Source organism: Cervus canadensis, chromosome 33 (genome assembly GCF_019320065.1).
Source record: "Cervus canadensis isolate Bull #8, Minnesota chromosome 33, ASM1932006v1, whole genome shotgun sequence".
NCBI lineage: Eukaryota > Metazoa > Chordata > Mammalia > Artiodactyla > Cervidae > Cervus > Cervus canadensis.
In genome coordinates, this window is record NC_057418.1 from 7,888,359 (window position 1) to 7,911,857 (window position 23,499).

The 23,499-nt window shown below is 42.6% G+C and overlaps 1 protein-coding gene across 3 annotated transcripts in view; it reads right to left on the reverse strand.

Moving 5' to 3' along the window:
- Positions 1–23,499, reverse strand: part of SLC2A12 (solute carrier family 2 member 12) — a 66,423-nt gene that overhangs the window by 28,415 nt on the left and 14,509 nt on the right. For 2 of the 3 annotated variants that reach the window (XM_043457017.1, XM_043457016.1), the window contains exon 2: positions 13,380–14,720. In XM_043457017.1, the coding sequence (XP_043312952.1) occupies positions 13,380–14,720 (1,341 nt within the window). Of the gene's footprint in view, positions 1–2,255; positions 3,529–13,379; positions 14,721–23,499 lie in introns of those variants that run through there. The other variant, XM_043457018.1, reaches the window with a different exon arrangement.

Sequence of the window (23,499 nt, forward strand, 5' to 3'; positions counted from 1 at the left end):
GACTTCAATGAGAAAAGTATTATAGTTTTTAATGTTACAAGTGTTCTTTGGAAAAATGCTTAACACGTTCTGAAGAACAATAAACTAACAAGTGAATACTGTGCTTATTAAGATAGTGTTAAAACCTTTACTCTATTTCTTTAATGTCTTCACTGTCTGATATTCATAATTTTTAAGGGCATGAGACAATGATCATATTGCAGGTCAGAGAGAAAAGTTAAACACCAATGTATTATATTATGTGAACAGTTGTTGATGGCAATGTAATAAATGGTGCTATTTATCTGTGTTTAGCTGTGTTTGTGCTACAAAAATGCAGTTTCAGACTCTTTGGTTCTTTTGGGAACCACTGTGCATCATCTAACTCCAAAGAGGAAAGTGAAATTTAATTAGCAAAGGGCACATATTTCTTTTCGTTAAGTTTTTCCTCTTTTGCTTGGATGCAAATTTAGTATAAAACCATTCCGATACTATTGTTGGTTTACTTTGCATTACTGTAATGACTAACACCAGAAGACCAAATAAATCACCGCTTTAATCAAGCTAAATATCTTTTAACTTAATTAACTGGGGGGGAGGAGGAACAGTATTGGTATGAATTTTGGTGATAACTGAAACATAAAACTTTAAAGAAAAAAAATATTTGGAAGATCTTAAAGGCAGACACACTTAACACAAACCCATTGCCTGAATATGATTGTATAATGGCTACATTTGATAATAAAATTCTTCTGTTTAAAGAATAATAATTTAATCAATATGCCTTTTCTCTAAAAGTATGTATTATTCCATAAGAATGGTAGGAAAAAGAAAAGATTGAGCACTAAAAAAGTCTTTGACTGTGTTGGTTTTGAGTATTAGAGGCCTGAAGCCTAGAAGGAAATATGAAGAATATCAAAATCTCTTTGGAAACATTTAATGTAATTCTGGTCTGCAAGCCTTTGTTCTAAACCCTGTATATCTTGGAGTCGAGCAGCTAAGTAAACTTCCAAATTAGAACCTGCTATTCCACACCCCTGGAATTGTCATCATCTTTACCTACGCAAACATCACATGAACAATTTCTTTTAGAAGAGCTCGTTATTTAGTTATAAAATTTAGATTAAATGTTATGGCAGATGAGTCATATGCTTACTACTGATACCTATCCTCCAAAAGGCTGCTTAAACACCATAAAACCAAACCAACAAACAAAGCTAGGATCTATAATCTTTGTGCCTTAAAAAGTTTCAATGTTTTGTTTTAAACAGAAAGTGGTCTTTTTAGAATATTTGAGTTGAAAAAAATTTTTCATGGGTCTTGCATTTCAGTATGTTTCCTGAGAAAAGGCACTGACTTTGTTCCAGACTGTCTTTCTAAGGATGTTCATATAACAAGCAGCCTTGGAAGATGGAGTGTGTCCTCTGGGCAAAAGTTTGCTTACTATTGCTTAAATTAATATCTCCCTCCAAGGGAAAAATCAGGTTGGTTTACTGTCTATTATAAAAGACTTGGGTTCACCAAGGTTGGGGTTCCTCTCCTCTAAAATAACCCATTCTATATGTAGGTGTCATCTGGCCTGGTTCATGATGTCAAGGCATTAGGGCTTGGGGAACCATGCAAATGCTGTTAACTCTGGCTATTGCTATTGCTAATAGTAATAAACTGTCTTTTGTCTCTGACCAGAGTCTCGTGTCTTTTGCCAAAATCTGTGAAACTAAGACAGGCTAATTTGTAAGCTTGCTAGTGGGTTCAAATATCAGCCAGTTTATAGTTCTTGAGAGCTGATTATTTGTAGCTATGGTATGAATTTTTTTTTACAAAGATCTTTTATTACCATTATTAACTTTAGACTTCCCGCTTACATCTGAGAAATTTTACATGATTCTTAAGCCTCAGATAATCCATTGAAATATTTCTATAAGTTCTAACACTAATTAAGTAGGTAAAAACAACCCCCAAATACCAGACTTAGACTTTTCTATATTTCTGCTAGGAAAACCAGGAAGAAATTATCTCAACACTTTTTTGGAGAGTCAAGTTTTGAAACATTCAATTACTAAACCGAGGTAGGAATTATTATCCCATGATATGGCTAATCTCAGTCTTTTTTTCCACTTCAGGAGAAGGGTTAAATCTTATATTTGGAGAACATAATAGAAATCAATATTTTCTAATACCATACATTTTTTATGGCCTTAATTTTTGTAAATTTAAGACATGAAACTTCTTAAGTCACCAAATGAATTAGAGAGGGCTCCACATCCTCAATTGAGTAGCTTTACTCAGACATAACTTTTGGTCAAATGTGTATGAGGCTCCACACAAACCACTTTTATTTCTGATGCACTCTATATTGATACAGATTCATGCTAGAGGAGATCAGGATATGTCAATGGCTGACTAGAGAGACAGCACCCCTACATCACAGAAGCTGAAAGAGTTCCAAAAACTTTTTTGGACTCACCTAACAAATATTTCTTGAGCCTTTACTGTGGGCCAGGCAGTAGGTTAGGCTCAAGGAAACAACAACGAACAAGACAGACACCCAAGACACAGAGTCTAAATTAGTTGTGCCAACCCAGAATAATAGGGAATTGGTTATTTCTCAGCCTAAATCACACCTTTCACCAAAGCCTCAGAATTTCCTGTAACATCTGTCTGATATACTAGAAGGCTCCCTTGACTGTAGGTAATGCAGAACTGAATCATACTTCAAGCAATACATGTATTTTCTTTAGTCTTGACCTAACTGGAATGATGCTTGGAAGGGAGGTGAGGAGGACTATGGCATCATAATTCAATATGGGGCCATGGAACATTTGCTATGTCTCCTGAAATGGCTTAAGCACAATGCCAGCTGAGGTCAGCCCTTGGCATTACTGGAACCATCCATCTCAAGTCTAGACTGTACCCAGATGTTTAATAGCACTAATGACTAAGTGTACTGAGTCCCTGCCATGCACCAGGCAAGGCACGAGGCATCCAACATGCAAACAGCTGTGTTCAAGCCCACCGTTAACCTGTGAGGAGGGTCGGGGAGCTGGAGCCTGGGGAGATGGATTGACTTGTCTGGAGTCCCACAGCATGGAACTGCAATTCAGTGTCAGGAAGCCTGATGCCAAAGTCTGGTCTGAATTCATGCACTTTGTTTACAACCTCTGCAGGCTTTGTTACTCTCCTCCCAAACCTCCTCCTAAACCTTGCGTGTCCCCCTTAAGGCCATTTGATCTTATCCCCGATCCTTTATTTTTCTCCATCACTCTTACTTCCACTTAAATGTTGACATGTCTCTCTTCTCAAAGTTGTATTCTACATCTACTTATTTTCTGTCTCATTGCCTGTCCCCACCGCTAGCTCCACGCAGGGGAGGCGTGGCTTTCGCTCACCCATCCCCGAGTCACCATCAGTGGGTCCCATGCCCGGTGGGTCATGACTGAGCCATTGACATGTGCTGGACAAGTGAGTGACCAGATGAATCCCCACCACCTTCTGCCCCTCTCTTCTCTTCCGGGTCACTCCGAGATGCTTTCTTGCTGGGGATCCTGCCTATTTGGAAGAAGAGATAGGGGGCGGTGATTTGGTCACCTGTCATTTAGTCTTCAGGGTAAAGTTCTGCTTGAACTTGAGAATACAAAGGCAGTTAAAGGGTAACAGTCATAATCTCATTATGGAGCTTAATATGTGACCTTGGACAAATTCCTTCAATCTGCTCTAATGAAAAGATATTAGTCATGAGCTAGAAGAAGAGGTTAATTAATTAATTTATGGACATAGGAGTTTTTGGATTTTAAAAAAAGGCCCTAATAATTGTTTTGAAAAGAACAGTCACACACATTTTTCTGAGTTACAGAGGCTATTTTAAGAAGGGTGGCTACACAAGTATTACCTCAAATGAACTCATGAGATAATGACTTTATGCTTTGGGTTTGGACTAATTTCTGCTTTACTTTTGAAGCCTAAGAAGAAGACAAATCTCTGTGTGGCTCTATGTCCTCACAAAGTCAGGGATCTTTGGTTCTACCCTGAAGCTTGAACTACAATAGAAAAGTGTTCGTTATTAGAAGGAGCTAAAATCATCAGAATCACCCCAGAAAGAGTGGAGAGTCAAGTTAAGATTTTGAACATATTTTAAAGGGAGAGATGAGTCGTGAAAAATAGAATGTTTCATAAAAGTCTCTAATAAAAGCAGTGGGGTATATATTGTGATTTTATTTGATGGAAGAGTTTTAGTATGAGTTACAGGAGGGCAGAAGTTCTTAACCTCTATGAATCCCTGCAGCAAGCTCGTGAAACCTTGGATTCCTCCATAGAATAATATTTTAAATGTATAAAATAAAATATGTAAGATTACCTGGTGGCAAATTTAAACCCCCTTCTGAATTCTAGATTCCAGAGTACCCCAATTATTCTAGACCCAGGCAAACGGAGGACCAGAAAGTGAAATAATGTCGGGCATACACTTTAGCCTAAAAATAGAAATACTTTTTGACAAGAGAAACTATGTTGTGATCTAATACAATGAAGGAATGTTGTTCTAAGCCAACCCATATTTTAAAAGATTTAATAAAGGTGATTTAATCTTGCTTTTGAGTTTTCTTTGGAACAGCAAGTACTTTTCCCTTTATGCCCCTGTTGACACAAAGGATTTGCTTCTATTACAAGTAATAAGCTCTCTAAATGAAATACCTGAGCAATAATCACATCAGGTTAATAAGTTTTACAATGCATTCATGATCTGACATGAAAATTTGCTCTTAATAAAAATATTCTTTAAATTCCAAGTCATTTGTGCCAATACTCTAGAATACAATTTTGTTTATTGAATTGGAATTCTTACAGCATGGTTTCTTTGGAAAAGAAAAAATTAACTACGATATGAACACGGACATAAATGACTAACTCCTAGCAAGGAAAAAAGAATTATTCGGATCTCTTCTAAAACCTCTAGCAGAATTGATAGTCTTAAGCCATCAGTGTGAATTAACTGCTTAAAGGGAATGTATTCAAGCTTCTCTGGTGGCTCAGCAGTAAAGTATCCTCTTGCAATTCAGGAGACACGGGTTCGATCCCTGGGTTGGGAAGATCCCCTGGAGAAAGAAATGGCAACCCACTCCAGTATTCTTGCCTGGGGAATCCCAAGGACAGAGGAGCCTGGTGGGCTACAGTCGATGGGGTCACAAGAGTTCGACAAGACTGAATAAACCACCACTACATTCTGTTACCTACTGCTTGCCTTCTAGCTTCAGGTGTGAATATCTGAATCAGTGCTTGAAACAGCAATTACAAGTGGAAGAAATCAGGAGATGATGGGTTATTTCCCTTTCCCAAATGCAAACCTCCTTCAAACCTGAGATTCTCATCTCAATAGCTTTGCTTTTGTTCTAAGAAATGCTCTGAAAGACTCTTCTCCATGTGAGTGCAAAAAGCAGAGGTGTCAAAAAAAAAAAAAAAAAAAATCTGGTACTACTTTTAGATACTCTGTGTCTGAAATTCCCAAATAACTCTTTATGATTTGACAAATGCCCTAAGTGCTTCCAACTACTTGTTTCTGAGCACTGCTAACGCTCCTGCATCTTTTCTTAGAGGCCATAACAGAAAAAGATTTTTAGAACTCATGCCCAAATTGAGACAGGAGGGAAGGGGGCAGGGCACAACCTTTAGAAGAATGACAAGGCCATTGAGGGTATGATAAAGGCTAGTTAGAACAGATCAGGCCCAAAATGGCAGAAGATTGACTGTCAGTGAACCTTCGCCTCATTATATGCTCATTATAATATATTAGCATGTGCAAAATGACACTTCCGCAGGCACTAGGACAGTTCTGGGGCTGACCATAAAAGGTCAGAGTGGGCAGTGGCTCAGTTCCTGGAAGTCTCAGTCCCCTTCTCCAAAATCGTTGGAGTAATTCTCCCACTTGTTAGCCTATGAAATTATTCAGCTCATACAAACTAACCACCCCATATTTTGGGGCCTCTCACCTTCTGAGATGGCCTGAGCTCTGTCTGTGGAGTATGTTTCTCCCTAAATAAACCTGCTTTCCTATTTACTTTTCGGAGCAGATTCCTCTTGCCCACCCTCTTGTATCCTTCACAAGTGTCCTATATTAATAAACCTACTTCTTGCCTGTCACTTTGCCTCTTGCTGAATTTTTTTCTGCAGCAAGACATAAATAACCTGAGGTCCATTAAGTCCTGTGACCAGGTGTGTGGTTTCAGCTGGGAGACTGTGGGTTCAAGGCCCCTCTTAAGCCAGAAATTGTGGGTTCAAGTACCAGCTGAAGTGCAGCTGGATTGGAGTCCCACCCAAAGGACTGAGGTTAGAAAACTGTGGGTTCGAGTTTCAAATTGAGGTGTGTGATTGCAAGGTGATGGATTGTTCAGCAAAAACTTGATGGTTTCAGGACATACAGGCTTTTTGTGGCAACCTAGTAGCCCTAGCTTTGTTAGTACTTAGCCTACCAACTAGCTATAGCTTGACACAGATAAAGAAACACAGTCCGAGACTTTTCCTGTATATTCATCTTTGTTTTCAAGTTCTGTCGCTCTCCTCCTTAGAAACATGAATGGACCCCTGCATCATTTTCAAACAAGTGGTGCTAATGGTAAAGAACCTGCCTGCCAATCAGGAGAAAAAAGAGATTCAGGTTTGAGTCTGGCTTCGGAAAATCCCCTGGAGGAGGGCATGGCAACAAAGTTCAGTATTCTGTCTGGAGAATCCCGTGGACAGGAAGGCTGGTGGACTACTCTTGACACAAAGAGTCCGACAAGACTGAGCAACTTAGCACTCAGCACGACTTCAAGGGAGAGAAGGAAAAAATATGAGATGTCATGTCTTCCCTCTAAGAGCTTACAATCCAGTAACCACATTCTGGTCAATAAACCAGTAAACACTCGAAACAATACACTGTATCATTAAGGACTAAGCTGTTATCACGTGGTAACTTTCATTTACGTCATATACTACAGGATCCAAAACACATGCCTATGCTTTGGCTCCCTTGATGACCACCTAGACTCTGTGATGTAGGACAGGTATTATTATGCCTCGTTCATGGATTTAGAAACAGCTTCAGAGAAAATAAATGACTCAAAATTACATAGCCAGTAGGCAGAAGAACTGAGATTAGACCTCAAGTTTTCTGATTTCAAATTCAGGCTCTTTGTAGCTCAGAACTGAACTACTCTATGCTAGAAATAACTGGTGGTTCATATGAATAAAGACCTTGAAGAAATGGAGTGAATTCATAGAGGAGATAAGACTTTCACTGAGCTTTCAAGATAGGAGGGATTTCGGTAGACTAGATGCGGAAGGAAAAGAGGTCACAGCAAGTGCTTTCTGTCTCCCGACCTGGGTATGCAGCAGTGGAAAATCAAAATGCACAGAGAGCAAAGTATTGCCTCATGTCACAACTCTTTGTATCCCCGGGTATCTAAATGTATTTCTATATGAATGGTACCCTGGAAGAAAAGTCTATAGACTATGATGTAAATGGTTCCCTTGGAGTCATGCAGACACCCTGATGGAGTTGGGTGGATGATGGAGGGCCTTGAAAATCACACTTCCTTTCCTTCCAGGATGCGTGATATCATAGTAGAAAGACAATGGAATTAGGCTTCAGATAGATACCCAGAGATCTAGTCCTAAATCTACGTCATCTCAATCTCTCAGAATTTCTTGTTTCTTTTTTATAAAAGGAAAATGTAGAGTAGAGCATTTCTAGTCTTCTTTTCATCTTGAAAATGATTTGACTTTTCTGATATGGAAGAAAGTGGGAAGTCATGGAAGATTTGTGAGCTGTGGTTACATGAGGAACATGGTTGTTTAGGGAATACTGGTATGGTGGATGGGTGTACGTGGAAAAGGCTGGGAGGGGAAAGAACCACACGAAGGGCTTCCCAGTAATCTCAGGATGAGACCATAAGGAATAGGTGAGGATGGCAGAAAAGGGAAGGACAATATGAACAGAGGAGTCCATTTTGAGGGAAAATCCAAGAACTTTTGATCATTGACTCCATCGGGAAATGGTCCCAGAGCATTAGAACTGAGTGACTGGCAGAGTGACTACCCCATGGAAAACAAAGACAAGTCTTCTTGGCATAAGGGGAATAAGAATTCAGCAACAGCTTCTTTGTGTTCAGCTGACAGTGAAGCATCAAAATGGAAAAGTCCAGCACTCACTGGGAAAAAAGGAACAAGAAGTCACATGAGGTGATGGAACTGGAGATACGTGACGATCATCAGCTCAAGGGAGACAATTAACATTCCTGAGAAAATAAATATGAAAGCTTTTATCATGCATTAGCAAAAGAGTGTCTTTGGTTTTATAGCTAAAGAAACAAAAGCCAAGAGACAGTAATGAAATAACCTCTTTTTTAGAACTAGATGGAATGGAAGCTAGTCATTTATTTTAACAAGTAATGTTTAATTAAAAGAAATAAATGTCTACACAGAAGACAGAATACAGAGCCTTTGACCCTCTGAAACATTGCTTTCCAGATTCTTATTTGTTCTCTTAGTCGAGTTTATCACCTGACCATTTTGTCCTGTGTCAATTTAGCTAAGCTGGAACTACATTTCCCAGAATTCCCTTCCCCATGTAGTTCTGGGTGAGGGTTGGCCAAAAGAGAAATTTGCCTGAGACTTGGAAGGCCAAAGTGACACAGCCCTGTGCTTGGGTGGTTGGTGCCCTAGACATGCGTGCAGGATGTATGAGTTGTTGTGATATGCTGGTTGTCCTTGCTGGCATGGAGGAGCAGCCAGTACACCCAGATCTCCTCCTCCAGCTTCTCCAAGTACCAGGCCAGGCACATGGGAGGGCTCTGGGGAAAAGGACACCGATTTTCTGCAGGTGGCCTGCATTATCAGAATTGACGTGGTGAGCGACAGATGTGGGTTCCCATTTCTCCTTGGGGATTCCTGCTTGTCCTAGCAGGGTCCCGGGTCTTTGCTGCCCTTGCTCCAAGCCCAGCTTTTCCTCCCACCTGCCCTGCTGACCTGCAGAAACTTCAGGCTGCATCCAGATACAGAGGGCACAGGCTTACCAGACTCCACCAGCTTTCCTCTGAGGCCCTGACGAGTGACCTTCTCTCTTTCCTCTAACTGTCCCTTCCAGATCTGTGCTTTCTCAGCAGCTCCCACAATTATGTGATGTCTAATCCCTGCAGAAAATTCCTTATCTCATATCACTCACAGTGGTTCTACTTTTCTTACAGAATTTGTCACACTGTCTTCTCATCAGGCCTTTGTCTAGCAAGCCTCCCTTTAATTGACTGTACTTGTCATTTCGCTTATTCTCAAGGGATCATCAGCTATCAGAAAAGGGTGATGAAATTTTTAAATGCATCTTAATATTTCTAAGTAGGCATCATGAGAGACCGGGAACCAATATCAAAGTTCAGGCTACCATGAGGTTTAGGGACACTATCTATTGCCTACTGGTGACTGAGCTGGAAACCTCCATAGTGCCCAGAACTACCCAGGTCCAGCTGTTAACTGAGAGAGAAAGAAACATCTTGTTTGAGCTACTTTTATTTTGGTGTTTGTTGGAGCTGAGCTTGAATTTCAACCAATACTAAACATATCTTAATTGTTTAGTTATTCAAGTAAATGCATGTCAAAACTTTCTGCATTTCATCATTATTTTTCTTCTCTTTTATCCCATAATTCAATCTTATAAAAACTGTACATGCTCACTTACCTAGCAGAGCTTCAGAAAAAGAGACTACCTCTATCTTGCATAAAATGCAGTGGCTCATTTAATGACTTCATGCAATGGACAATAATACACCATTTTCACTTATTCCTATTTTTAATACATCTTCAAGGAGAAGACTGAACTAGCAACTAATGGTTACCATCAGGACCAATACAGTTCTATCTGTTTGTCTTGTCCATTTCATAAACAAGACATGTTTTCATGTGAGCAAGTCACTTAACTTTTCTGAGATTCAGTGTCTTCATTTATAAAATCTGGTGAATTTTTTTCCTCCTAGGCTGGTTGTGAAACTGCCAAAACATGTAAAAAATTCCTAGAGCAGAGTTTGACATAATATTAGTTGACTCTAAAGTCTAAATTATACACACATATATATATATTTAAAATTAGTTTAGAATCATATTTGAGGAATTCTAGAAGGTAAATAATAAACAGCCTCCAATAATTTTCCCCCCAAATCAGACTGAACTTCCTAAAAGGGGAACTCTCGCTCTAATACAGAAATATATCAAAGACATGTGTAACTGAAGAATTACTGCACTTTACAAAGTTATCCAAAAACTAAAGAGAAGAAGAGGAGCATGAGCTCAGGAGGATTCTTATCATGAACAGGTTGGCTCTGGAAGTTTAAAATCAATGTTTCTCATATTAAAATGTGTAGCATGTATTAATCTCTGCCAATGTGAGAGGTTCTCTGAATGAAAACAAACAAACAAAAAGGCATTCTTTCTTAGATTCTTAGTTGACCTGTGATATTTCAAAAGACTGGATCAAGAAAGCTGATGCAAAAAGGAAATATTTTTAGTTTTATGATCAATATATAGGTGAAAAAGGGCTTCCCCGGTGGCTCAGACAGTAAAGAATCTGCTTGCAATGTGGGAGACCTGAGTTATATCTCTGGGTTGGGAAGATCCCCTGGAAGAGGGCATGGCAACTCACTCCAGCATTCTTGCCTGGAGAATCACCATGGACGGAGGAAGCTGGCGGGTTACAGTCCGCGGGGTCGCAAAGAGTCGGACGCGACTGAGTGACTAAGCACAGAGGGGAAAAAAGATGCCGGCAAAGCAAATCAATGGAGCGATAAATACCACCTCAAGTTTATCAAGTGAGCAAAGATTATTGTACTGATTGATATAGAAAGGTTCACAGACAAGGCTAAGTTGTTCCTTGGTAAAAGCTAGCACTCATATCTTGCTCTTCTGGTAGACTTTAAAGAGTTTCTGAAAATAATTTTTAAGAGGTGCTTACTCATTTATTTCATTAGCTGTTGTATCAGAGTTGATACGTAAGCATTGTTATTGCTGCATTTTATGGCTCTCCAAAATTCATATATTGAAACCCTAAACCCCACTGTGATGATATTTGGAATGGGGCCTTTGGGAAGTAATCAGGTCATAAGGGTGAAGTTTCCATGATGGAATTAGTACCCTTATAATAAGAGACACAAAAGATATAGCTACTTCTCTCCTATCTCAGTCTCTCTCCAACACAGCAAGAAGCCTGCCTCTACAACACAGGAAGAGGGAGCCGCCAAGAACTGAATCTCCTAAGTCCTGATCTTGAACTTCCCAGCCTCAAGACTGTGAGAAATTAATGTTTGTTCTCTAAGCCATGGCGACCCAAGCTGATTAAAATAAGCGTCTCACAGGTACACACCCAAGTAATTGAATCCTGAAATAATGGTAGAAACTTGTTTCCAGGAAACTGTTCGTTAATGGCATTCGTCATTTTCAGCCTCAAGGAGCAGTATCAGGGTCCAGGAATCTGCCAGAGAGATCAGGGGCTGATGGTAGTGCAGCGTTTCCCCTAGCTTCCCGAGCACAGTCCTTTATGCGGAAATCTGCCTCCCCACATTGCAAAAGAAAGGGCCAGCTTCAGGACACCAAGGCTTTAGATCGTGTGATCTGATCTAGCCATTGCTGCTTACCTAAGAACAACCACCTATGACTCGGCACAGCAAAGAGCAGTGTAGACCAGATTCCTTCTCTGGAATCTGAATGAATCAATATCTACAGGCTGATCTCACAAAGAAGTAGAAGCAGAAGCTAAAAGATGAGGAAGCAGAGAGTTGGAGGAAAGGCCACATTGGCCATGTGCAAGTCCAGTCGTTAATGAACTCAGATTAAGCAGGCCAAACCTGCTGACTGCTGAACAGAATGAAGCAGACACAGGGAGCATAGCTCAATCCATTCAACCAAAACATCCTTGAAGACAGCACAATGTCTGTCTTGCTCATTACTATCATTGAGCACAGTTAGTTAGTTAGTTCAGTCACTCAGTCATGTCTGACTCTTTGCAACCCCATGAATCGCAGCACGCCAGGCCTCCCTGTCCATCACCAACTCCCGGAGTTTACTCAGACTCATGCCCATCGAGTCGGTGATGCCATCCAACCATCTCATCCTCTGTCATCCCCTTCTCCTCCCGCCCCCAATCCCTCCCAGCATCAGGGTCTTTTCCAATGAGTCAACTCTTCTCAGGAGGTGGCCCAAGTATTGGAGTTTCAGCTTCAGCAAGTTCCTGGCTATTAAAACAATTAGTCACTCAATCTACATTATTTCAATGAAGAGCTAACTGGATCACTAAGTCAAGCCCTTTTCCAGAAACACTATCCAGTGTCTGGCAGCTGCACATGTTCATGAAATTCCTTCAACACAGCCCACATCTTCTTCTTATTCCTGAGCTTCTAGCACTTCCCTTTTTTGGAGCAAATCTATTTGCTCCTTGATCATTGTAAATAAACATTTCAATATCGACTCTGTACATAAGGAAAGAAAGGAGGGAGAAAGGAAGAGGGATGGAGAAGAATGAGAAGGGAGAGAGAGAGATGCAGATGGAAGCTGAGGGTGGTAGTGAAAGACTGCCCTTGATTTTTAAGCCCATCATTTTCCAGTGAGGTGCAAAAAAAAAAAAAAGAGTTTTCACAACTTCTCTACACAGAGGTTTAGAGTTTGGATGAGAAGCTAAAAGATTAAAGAACTGCAACAACCAACCTATTCTAGCAAACTCTAGATAAAGTTTGCTCAAGAGAAGTAGTTAAACTTTGTCATCGCAATAGACAGACTATATCAAATAAAACAGTTTTGTAGCTACCTCCCTGCAGGCTGTTTGCACTGTTTTCAGTGGGAATACATGGACTCCCATTCCCCCATTTAACAGAGTAAAGTGTCCTGGGAGGTTATTCTAGTGATCAAATATCATCCTTCCCCAAATAATTCCTTCTTAATTCCCTTCTTCATTATTACTGGAATGCATCCATTATTGTGTCTTTGAAAAAATCTAAACACAGTTTTTTTCTTCCACCTTCAAAGAAACTAGAGAATTATATAGAAGAAAATGTCCCAGTAAACTTAGACTTCATAAAACCATATATTCTCTTGAGCAACCTATCTTTTGAGGTCTGATTCCTTCCCAATTAATTGATAGTAAAGCATCTTCATGTGACAGATAACGGGAAGCTCCTCATTGGTTGAATACTAGCCCTGCACATTTCACAAAGCAGATATAAGACACGTGTATTTTCCTCATTACCAGAAACATGAGGTGGCCAATACTAGTCCTGGCTTGCTTCTAGTATTTCCATGTATGAAGTATTATAACAGTAGGATGTTCTGACTGGTCAAAAGTAATTGGTAACATTCATAAGGCGAGAGAGGGAAGGAATAAAAACTAAAATACTTACTTGGTCCCAGACCAATTGAAAAGGCAGCAACGTAAACAAGCAAGCTGGCTAAAGAAAGCCATTTCAAAAAAGTGGGGACATCTGGAGAGTCTGTGACGATCTGGTATTCAGTTTGGCTTAGTCCAGCATTTGGTAACGATGCCAGGGTCGTTTCTCCTCTCCCGACTACGTCATTTCTCCTGGGCCTCGGTGAGCTTCTGCTGTGGAAAGTCATCCCTTTAAAGGATTCTCTAAGAGTGTCATTGCTGGCTGACAAGTTACCTGGTCCATAAAACACAGACTCATCCAAGGACTGGTTGATAGGACTATGGTTTCTGCAGATACTGGTGAAGTTCATGTGGATGTTGAGATTCACGATGCCCATGGTCACCAACGAAGCTGCCATCACAGAGGAACCGATACACAGGAAGGTTTTGCTCCCAACCTGGTCTACGAGAAGGGTGGCTGGGATGGTGCTGACAACCTTGACGACCCCAACCCCCGTGGAGGCGAGGCTAGCTGCCTCATTGCTTTGGAAGCCAACGGACTTCAAAACAGTAGATGCATAGAATAATATGTTTGGCTGGCCAGTGATCTGTACAAAAAATACTAGCGTTAAGCCTATCATGATTCGGGTCCTCATGTTGTCTTTTGAACGAAAGAGATCCCAAAAACTGTACTGATATTCATCTTTCAGGGAAGACTTTATCACAGTGAGTTCATCCGTTGTATCCGAGATAGCTCTCAGCTTTCCAAGAACCTTATTAGCAGCTTCCTCATGTCCCTTCATCACCAGAAATCGAGGACTTGGAGGAAGAAAGTACATTGCAATGGCTTGCAAGACTCCCAAGGGAATAACAAGGCCAAACATGTATTTCCAGCCATGGGAAATGTTGGCAAATGCATAATTTGAAATGTAGGCAAAAAGAATGCCGATGACAATCATCAGCTCGTTCAGTGACACGAGAAGGCCTCTTCTGTGTTGGGGAGCAATTTCTGCGATGTAGACGCAAGTGGCGGTGGAGGAGAGTGAAATGAAAACTCCGATAGCAATGCGCCCCCCTATAAGAGTGGTGTAAGATAAACTGGTAATCAAGACCAGGCTCCCAAGTCCGAGAAGGCAGGAGGAAAAAATGATGGCGGCCCTTCTCCCGTACCTGTCAATCAGGACCCCTCCGATTAGAGAGGCCAGGAGGGCCCCGATAAGCAGGGAGCTCACCACCATTTCCTGCTCATGGCAGGTCAGGGCTAACAAGGTTCTTATTTGCAGAAGAGCCCCAGAGATGATGCCAAGTTCATACCCCACCAGGAAGCCACTGACAGCAGCTGTGACAGACGACAGGAGCGTATACATGCCACAACCTGTGAGCAGAGAGAAGAAACAGGTCAGTTCTGAATCGCGTCTGATGGAGACTCAACCTTGTCTAAGTACATTTTCCATAGCACTGATTATAAACACATATATGTGAAAGTCACTCAGTCGTGTCCGACTCTTTGTAACCCCATGTACTATCCAGTCCGTGGAATTCTCCGGGCCAGAACACTGGAGTGGGTATCTGTTCCCTTCTCCAGGGGATCTTCCCAACCCAGGGATTAAACCCAGGTCTCCTGCATTGCAGGCTGATTCTTTACCAGCTGGGCAACTAGGGAGAACCATAAACACATATAATTATAGTCAAATAATACACTAACCAAAACATGATTAGATAAAGAAGGAAAAACCTTTTTTCTTTCATTTTCGGGGAGGAGGGCGTGGAGACATTTACACGGTTTTGTGTGTGTGTGTGTGTGATGTGATGTTGGTTTTCGTTTTGAGCAGACCCGTATGTGAGATAAGCAGATGACAGATGATGGGGACTGAACAAGCAAGAACACGGTTTTGTTCCTGCCTTGGTGTTAGATTGGAAATTCAGAGAGCCTGGAAATTCAGGTCCTACGCTGTCTAAGGCAAACCCTGGGGCAGGATACTGAGGGAAGCAGTCTCTGGAAGGGCCTCAGTCTGCAGAGTGTGGAATCTGGGGAAAAATGAAGCACAGCATCTGGGAAAACCTGCCCTCCTGTTCCCCTGGCCAAAATCCAGCCACCCCTGGCTTTTGCTGAAACACAAGAGGGTGATGGGAAAGACCAGGGTGTGGGTGCCTTCACAAAATCGGGGCTGGGTCAGAAAGAAGGGGTGGGGAAGAAGAACAAAAGGAGCTTTATATTGTTCCATTCTTTTGAGGTTAACAACTGAGGGAAAATGGCAAAATGTTGTTGTGTCACTAAGTCACGTCCAACTCTTTGTGACCCGATGGACTGTAGCACGCCAGGTTTGTCTATCCTCCACTATCTCCCAGAGTTTGATCAAATTCATGTTAACAGGCAAAATGTTAAATCATTAATTTTCAGCGGTAGATACACAGGGGTTTGTTACATGTCTGTAATTTACTTTGGGCACCTGATGCAAAGAGCCAATTCATTGGAAAAGACCCTGATGCTGGGAACGATTAAAGGCAAAAGGAGAAGGGGGCGGCAGAAGAGATGGTTAGAATAGCATCACTGACTCAATGCACATGAATTTGAGCAAACTTTGAGATATAGCAGAGGACAGGGAAACCTGGCGTGCTGCAGTCCATGGGGTTGCAAAGAGTTGAACATGGCTTAGGGACTGAACACAACAACTTGTCACAACAGTAAGGAAACAAACAAACAAAAAAACACAAAAAGCCAGGAAAGAGTACTGCAGGCAGAGGAAGCAGCAGCTTCCAAGGTCTGAGCACAGGGAAGCTTAGGTCATGCTTTAGGCACCATCAGATGCCAGGATGTACGGAGCACAGCCTGGGCTTGGAGAGGGAGGCCGAGGGGATGTGTGTCAGTGAACATGGGTAGGTGCAGAGGGCAGGTATCCTCCATGCTGGGCCTGGCAGACCACAGTGACCATTTGTATTGTATTCCCAGTACAGATGGGGCATGCCTACTGACCACTAAAAGGGAAGGCATTCTGAGCTTCTTGCTTTTGTGTGGAGACTTCAAGGGGCAAGACTTGTAGCAGGGGAGGGTGGTTTGTAACCTTAGTGTTGACAGGAAACAGTGCTAGCTTGCATTTGAGTGTGGGGAATGGAATTGATGACAAGCAGACAAATTCAAGAGTTAGTTAGTAGGTAAAAATGATGACATTTGCTCATGAATTGGTGTTGGAGGGTAAGGAAGTGGATCAGAACCCAAGATGGCTCCCTGGTTTGAGCAGTCGGTTGGGTGATTTTATAATAGTGCCCTATACACGGACTTATGTATTATACTATACAGGCAATAGACTGACCTAGGGCAGAAGGCCAGGGGACCTGGCTGTGGGTGGGGGTGAAAGGAGAAGCGGAAATCAGAAGTTCCACGTTAGACTTGCTAAAATGTTTGTTTTCCCTGTAAGATGTTCAGATTAAAATATCAGGTAGCGGATTGAGTATACAGATTTGGAACTTAAGAGACAAGTCAAGCCTGGAGAGAAGTAATGGGGATTCAGCAATGTGTATGTGATATTTAAAGCCACGGGAATGGGTGAGATCACTGAGGGAGACAGAACAGAGGAACAGGAGAGGCAGGACAAAAGACGAGGATGTAGGGAACACCAGCATTCAGAAGAGGAGACGACAGCAAAGGCAACGGAGAAGCAGCAGAACTGAGATATGCGTGAAATGGATTAGAAACGTGTACTTGGACACACAATTAACACAGGCTGAGCTAGGGCTGAGATTGTGCCATTCTGGAGTAGGAGTTGTGGTTTAAAAATGCTGTTCAGCTTTGGTGAAAGGAGCAGGTCAAATAAAGGTAATCTGAAACCACTTCCCCCCAACAAGTATCCAAGGTATTTCACATCTCTGGGATCCTGATGGCATAAGGAAAATGAGAGACTCCAAAAATAAAATGTAAAAAGCATCAATTATTTAGATGGAGGAGCAAATAAAAATGCAATAATCCACAATAAAATAAAGTTGATGTATGAGCATTGTGAACACAAACCTTTAAAATGAAACTACATCAGCAACTTGTCCAGCTAATCGGAAAACAAATATGTAAAATCCCTACGCAGCAGGTGTTATCTCTTTATATGTAACACAATGAAACAAATGTGGTTCTTGCCCCCCAAGAAACTTAACATTCTAGTGATATCTCTATTATTTATCATGTCTCTTAATTTTCATGTGCAAAATCACTTTACAGCACTCTTATGCCCTCAATTTCCACATAAATTATTTTCCCACATAATCTTAAAATTCTCAGCTACAAATTCTTCTACCAAATGGAGATTTGGGTCAGATTTTCCTATTCGGATAAGAATATTATATTGCTTTGTATCTCTTCTTGTCATTGTTCATTTTATCTAAGTCTGACGTGTGGATTAGGGTGTGTGCTTTGCCGATTCATCTCCAACATTCAGATTGGAGAAATAGGTGATTCTGGAGGGTGATGCACCTGGGGAGCAGGTTGCAGGAGGCCCCTCAGAGGGGATTTAGAGGGACAGAGAGCTGCGTGAAAGTACTGAGCCAAGGACTTGGGGGAAGAGATGCCAGAGCTGGGTGAGTAGCAGAAAATGTCTTTCCCACATGGTCCTCCTTCTTCCCGTTCCTTAGTTTCTCCCTCTTGTTGGATGGGAAACAGTGCTTCCCTATAGAAAGAAAGACCCTTTGAGATACATCAAGATACTCCTTGATGCTCTGCTATTCTACTTTAGAGAGAGATGGAGTGGTGGAGTAAGGGGGAAAGCAGCTGGAGGAAGGTATGAGTCCCAAGCCCAGCTTCTCGTGGTCTGGGGGGAAAAGCTCCTGACAGAACAGAGGCATAGCTGTTTCTTCAGCTTTCTGGACTTAACTTCATATGCCTCGTTCTTTTATTCAGGGTTCATAGGACACTGACAGACCAGGGTGTGTGCAAAGGGTCTAGAAACCATCCCAGTTTTTCAACGGCCCTCTTGATATCCAGCAGCTATTGCTGAGTACGATTCTTCAGAGATATAATAAAACTGTCTCCATATGAACTGATAAAAAATTATCTGTACAAAATCACAAGTTTTTAAAAATTATATATCACAATATTATCTATCGATCGATCTATCTTTTCATACTGTGCATGGGGTTCTTGGCGCAAGAATACTGAGGTGCTCTTCCATTTCCGTCTCAGTGGACCGCATTTCATCAGGCCCTCGCTGGCAGGGACATGCCCTTCAACCACTCAGCGTAGCTGGATGACATGCCCCAGGCCCTGGCTGTCCCACCAAAGAAGTGATGCTTTTTGAACTCTGGTGTTGGAGAAGATACTTGAGAGTCCCTTGGACTGCAAAGAGATCAAACCAATCAATCCTAAAAGAAATCAATCCTGAATATTCATTGGAAGGGCTGATGCTGAAGCTGAAACTCCCATACTTTGGCCACCTGAAGCGAAGAACTTACTCACTGGAAAAAGACCCTGATGCTGGGAAAGATTGAAGGCGGGAGGAGAAGGGGATAACAGAGGATGAGATGGTTGGATGGCATCACCAACTCTATGGACATGAGTTTGAGCAAGCTCTGGGAGTCGGTGATGGACAGAGAAGCTTGGCATGCTGCAGTCCATGGGGTCAAAAAAAGTTGGAGACAGCTTAGTGACTGAACAATCACCTATTTATTTGGCAATTTGCCTTCAACAGCTGCATCCCGGGCTTCCCTGTTGGCTCATTGGTAAAGAATCTGCCTGCCCATGCGGGAGACACAGGTTCAATCCTTGATCTGGGAAGATCCCACATGCCGTGGAGCAACTAAGCTTGCACGCTACACCTATTGATCCTGTGTTCTAGAGCCTGGGAGCTGCAACTGTTGAAGCCCGCACACCCTGGAGCCCAAGCTCTGCAACCAGAAGCCACTGCAATGAGAAGCCTGAGCACTGCAACGAGAGAGTAGCCCCTGCTCACCACAACTAGAGAAAAGCCCCTGAGCCATGAAGACCCAGCACAGCCATAGATAAATAAATTAAATAAATTATTTAAAAAACTTTTTTTGCACTCCATGACCCTATTCTCACATGGGTGAGGGGATACCAACACAGGTTATATGCTACAGAATTAATGTAAGGTCTTCATTGTCAGAATGTTATTTGAAGAGTATATCTTCCTTGTTATATGCTTTAAGGGTTACCGCCCCGAACTAGTTTCCCCATTCATCTCATTGCTGCTTATTACTGCTGAGGTCCATTATGGTCCTGAAGTTGCCCATTCAACATTTGGAGTTTTAATTTAGGGTGGAAGGCTAGTCCCCACGTCTTCCAGGATCTCAACCCTCTGACACCTTAGGACTTCCCCCACGGGGAATTTTCCTGGTGCTACTTTACCATATATATAAAATGAAGAAAGACATAGAGTGGGTTTTTTTGTTTTTGTTTTGTTTTTTTCTGTATCTACCTTTTGGTTGCTGGTGATAGAAGCAGGATGCTACCCTATGGATGCCAGAAAGCAGAGATGACTTTCCCCCAAAATCTGACAGAGACCAGGAGAAAAGAGAGAGAATGGCTGCTTAATCATGAATGGCAGAGTCTGGGACAGGACAGAGTCTGGGACAGGACAGAGTCGGGTGGACAGAGGAGAAGCAGCCAGCGCTGAAGGAGAGAGGAGGGTGAGGAATCATAATTAGAGCCTTTTCAACAAACATCCAGCCCTGAAGTCAGTCTGCACTTCCAGTTCATGGTGAAGTTTAGCATTCCTGGCCATTCTGCCCGTGGATTTGCTTCACAAGAGCCCTTCTCTATATCCCTGTGTCCCCCTAAAGGTGCTGTAGGGGATTCTCAGCCTTTCGTGGACATCACAGAAGTAGAAATTATTTAGAAACTTCTAACTGGTACCCACAGGCTGCTGGGTCATGCCTACCCTCTGAGTCTGGCCGCTTTGTTATTAATAGACCAGTTGTGTTCCTTTGGAGCAAGGATAATTCCTTAATAAGATAATCAAGTAAAACTGTTCCTATTAAAGATGTGATCACAACCCAGAGGCTTTATGCAAATGAGCACTGAGACCCACATCCCTGGCACAAAGGACGGCCAACTCCCACAGGCGAGGCGGCTGTAGCCACTTCCACAACAATAGCCGCATTGTCTGCCACTCACGGTGACTCAGACGAAACCACAACTTTAACTGGCTTGCACCCGCAACACTCCATCTTTCACAATATCTGACTTTGTGCCCATTTTCTTCTCTCCTTTTCTTCCCCATGTGCCTATTATATCATAAATACGCAATGGAACACACAACAAGACGCTTGCCGGAAGACTGACTTCGACAACAGACTGGAAAGCGTGCACACACAGGTTCTGTTTTTGGCAGGCGGCCAAGTCATTATGCAGCTTGACCAACTGTGAAGGCTTCACACATTGAAAAGACCTCCTACTTCATGTTTGGCTTGAGAAACACTTGCAGGGGCCCCCAAATGGCCTTGCATCTGCGTTCTCCCTGCTCCCAGCTCCTCCTTCCCGAACACCTGTAATCCCGACCCATCACTCAAGAGTCATTTCAAGTGCCACCACCCCCAGGGTGCCTGGCCTGTTCTGTCACCTTCTGCTACCCCACCCTCGACCCTTCTGGGCCCCCACTGTGCACAGAATATGGGGTTCCAGACATATGAAGGCATATTAGTAAGTCACTTAGTTATTGACCTGTTTGTCTTCCCCTCTCACAGGAAGACTCTGAGGCAAGAACTCTCCTTTCCCTAACATCCGTATTCTCACCTCTCTTTGGCACAGGAGCAGTCTTCAATAAATATCTGTTAAGTGCATAAATAAATTCACACTGGACCTCTTTCCTCCACAAGCTGTACTGTGACTGGGGTAGACAGAAAGCCTCACGGCCATGCCTTTACAGGGCCTCTCACTTGCAAGTGTGAGCAGTGGTTGATTTCACGTGTCCTTTTAGCTATATCTAAGGGTCCCACCCTCTGCGGGGGAGAGACCTGAGCTCCCTCAGGCAATACTCCAGTTAGGAGGCCCTGAGCAGCTTCTCATCTTGCCTGTGACGCAGACCAGTCACAGGAGCAAGGTCTCCATCCCAGTCATATTCTACAAGCAGCGGCTCCTTCAACATGGGACAAAGGAAACCCTGGAAGCTCCATAAATGCTCCATCTGTAAGAATTAGTCTTGGACCAGAACCTGCCTATTCTAACAACACTTCATAAAGTTGGAAGTGAAGAAGGGTTTACAACCCGTCATGGATAAAGTCTTAAGATACCTTGCTGCCCTGACAGTCTCCATGCAATATTCCTCCTCTGCCAATTGTTAAGTCAAATGGGGGATATATGATGGGACAAGACCTCAGAGCAGTAAATGCGTCACCACTGTGTAATGATCCCCACACTCCCTTCACGGCCAGCCTTACAACATATTAGCCCAGATCCCTGAGGATGCTAAATGGTTTACTGTGCTGGATCTCGAGAATGTCTTTTTTGCATCCCAGTTCATCCATCATCACAATATCTGTTTGCCTTTGAGCGGATTAACCTTGACTCAGGCCAAAGGCAACAATATACCTGGACAATATTGCCTCAGGAGTTTCAGGACAGCAGAGGTCCATCTGGTCAAAGCTATGGTTTTTCCAGTAGTCATGTAAGGATGTGAGAGTTGGACTATAAAGAAAGCTGAGCGCTGAAGAATTGATGCTTTTGAACTGTGGTGTTGGAGAAGACTCTTGAGAGTCCCTTGGGCTGCAAGGAGATCCAACGGTCCATTCTAAAGGAGATCAGTCCTGAGTGTTCACTGGAAGGACTGATGTTGAAGCTGAAACTCCAATACTTTGGCCACCTGATGTGAAGAGTGACTCATTTGAAAAGACCCTGATGCTGGGAAAGATTGAGGGCAGGAGGAGAAGGGGACGACAGAGGATGAGATGGTTGGATGGCATCACTGACTCAATGGACGTGAGTTTGGGTGGACTCCAGGAGTTGGTGATGGACAGGGAGGCCTGGCGTGCTGCAGTCCATGGAGTCACAGAGTTGGACATAATTGAGCAACTGAACTGAACCGAACCGAACACTTTTTTGCCCAGACTTTTGGAAAGGAAATAAGGGAAATACACCTTAAAAAGGGTGCTCTGCTACAGTACATGGATGACCTATTAGTATGTAGTCCCTCCATGGAGGCTCAGATCAAAATATCATTGAAGTCCTTCATTTCCTTGGGATCCAGAGTTAGAGAGTCTCTCAGACAAAGGCATCAATCTCAAAACAACAAGTTAACTATCTGGGATATATAATAAACCCTGGAAGTATGCAGTTATATCCAGATAGAAAACAGGCTATGTTAGGCCTAAGTATTTCAAAGGCAAAGGAAAATCTCTGTCTTTTGCGGCATGTTAGGATTTTGTAGAATTCGGATTCTAGGATTCAGGCTTATGGCTAAGCCCCTGTATGAAGCCGTTTAAGGACCAGATACAGAACTGTTACTTTGGAACAGAGAACAGGAAAAGACTTTTAATGACATCAAGTAGGGCCTCACTAGAGGCCCCACTCTCAGGCTTCCCAATTTGAAGAAGCCATTCATCTTCTACATGGCACAGAAGCTAGGAGAAGTTCTTCAGCCTATAGGAGATTTTTCCAAACAACTAGACTCTGTGGTTGAGGCTGGCCTGGGGGCCTCTGGGCAGTAGCTGCCACAGCTTTATTAGTGGAAGAGGAAGCTTACCTTTGGACAGCAACGGAAGGCCAGACCCCTCAAGTGCAAGGGATCCTAGAGATAAAAGGCCACCATTGGTTAACTGAAGCCTGCCTTATCAAGTACCAGGCTTTGCTCTTTGACTTCCCAGAGCTAACCTTCAAAACTTGCCATCCTCTTAACCTCGTTCCTTAATGCCTGCCGAAAGCCCAGAGCTAACACGTTCTTGTTTCAAAACCCTTGATCGAATCTGTGCCTGCAGGTCTGACCTAGCAGATGAAGCCATAGGAAAAAAATGAAGACTGGTTTTACTGATGGCAGCAATTTCATTAAAGAGGGAGTCAAGAGGGCAGGGTATGCCATCGCGAGCACCCACAGCGTCACTGACAGAGCTAACCTGAGCCTTAGCCCTGGGGGAAGGAAAGATTGTAAATCTATGTACAGATTCAAGATATGCCTTCCTTGTCTTACATGCCCATGCAGCTACCTAGAAAGAGAGAAAACTTC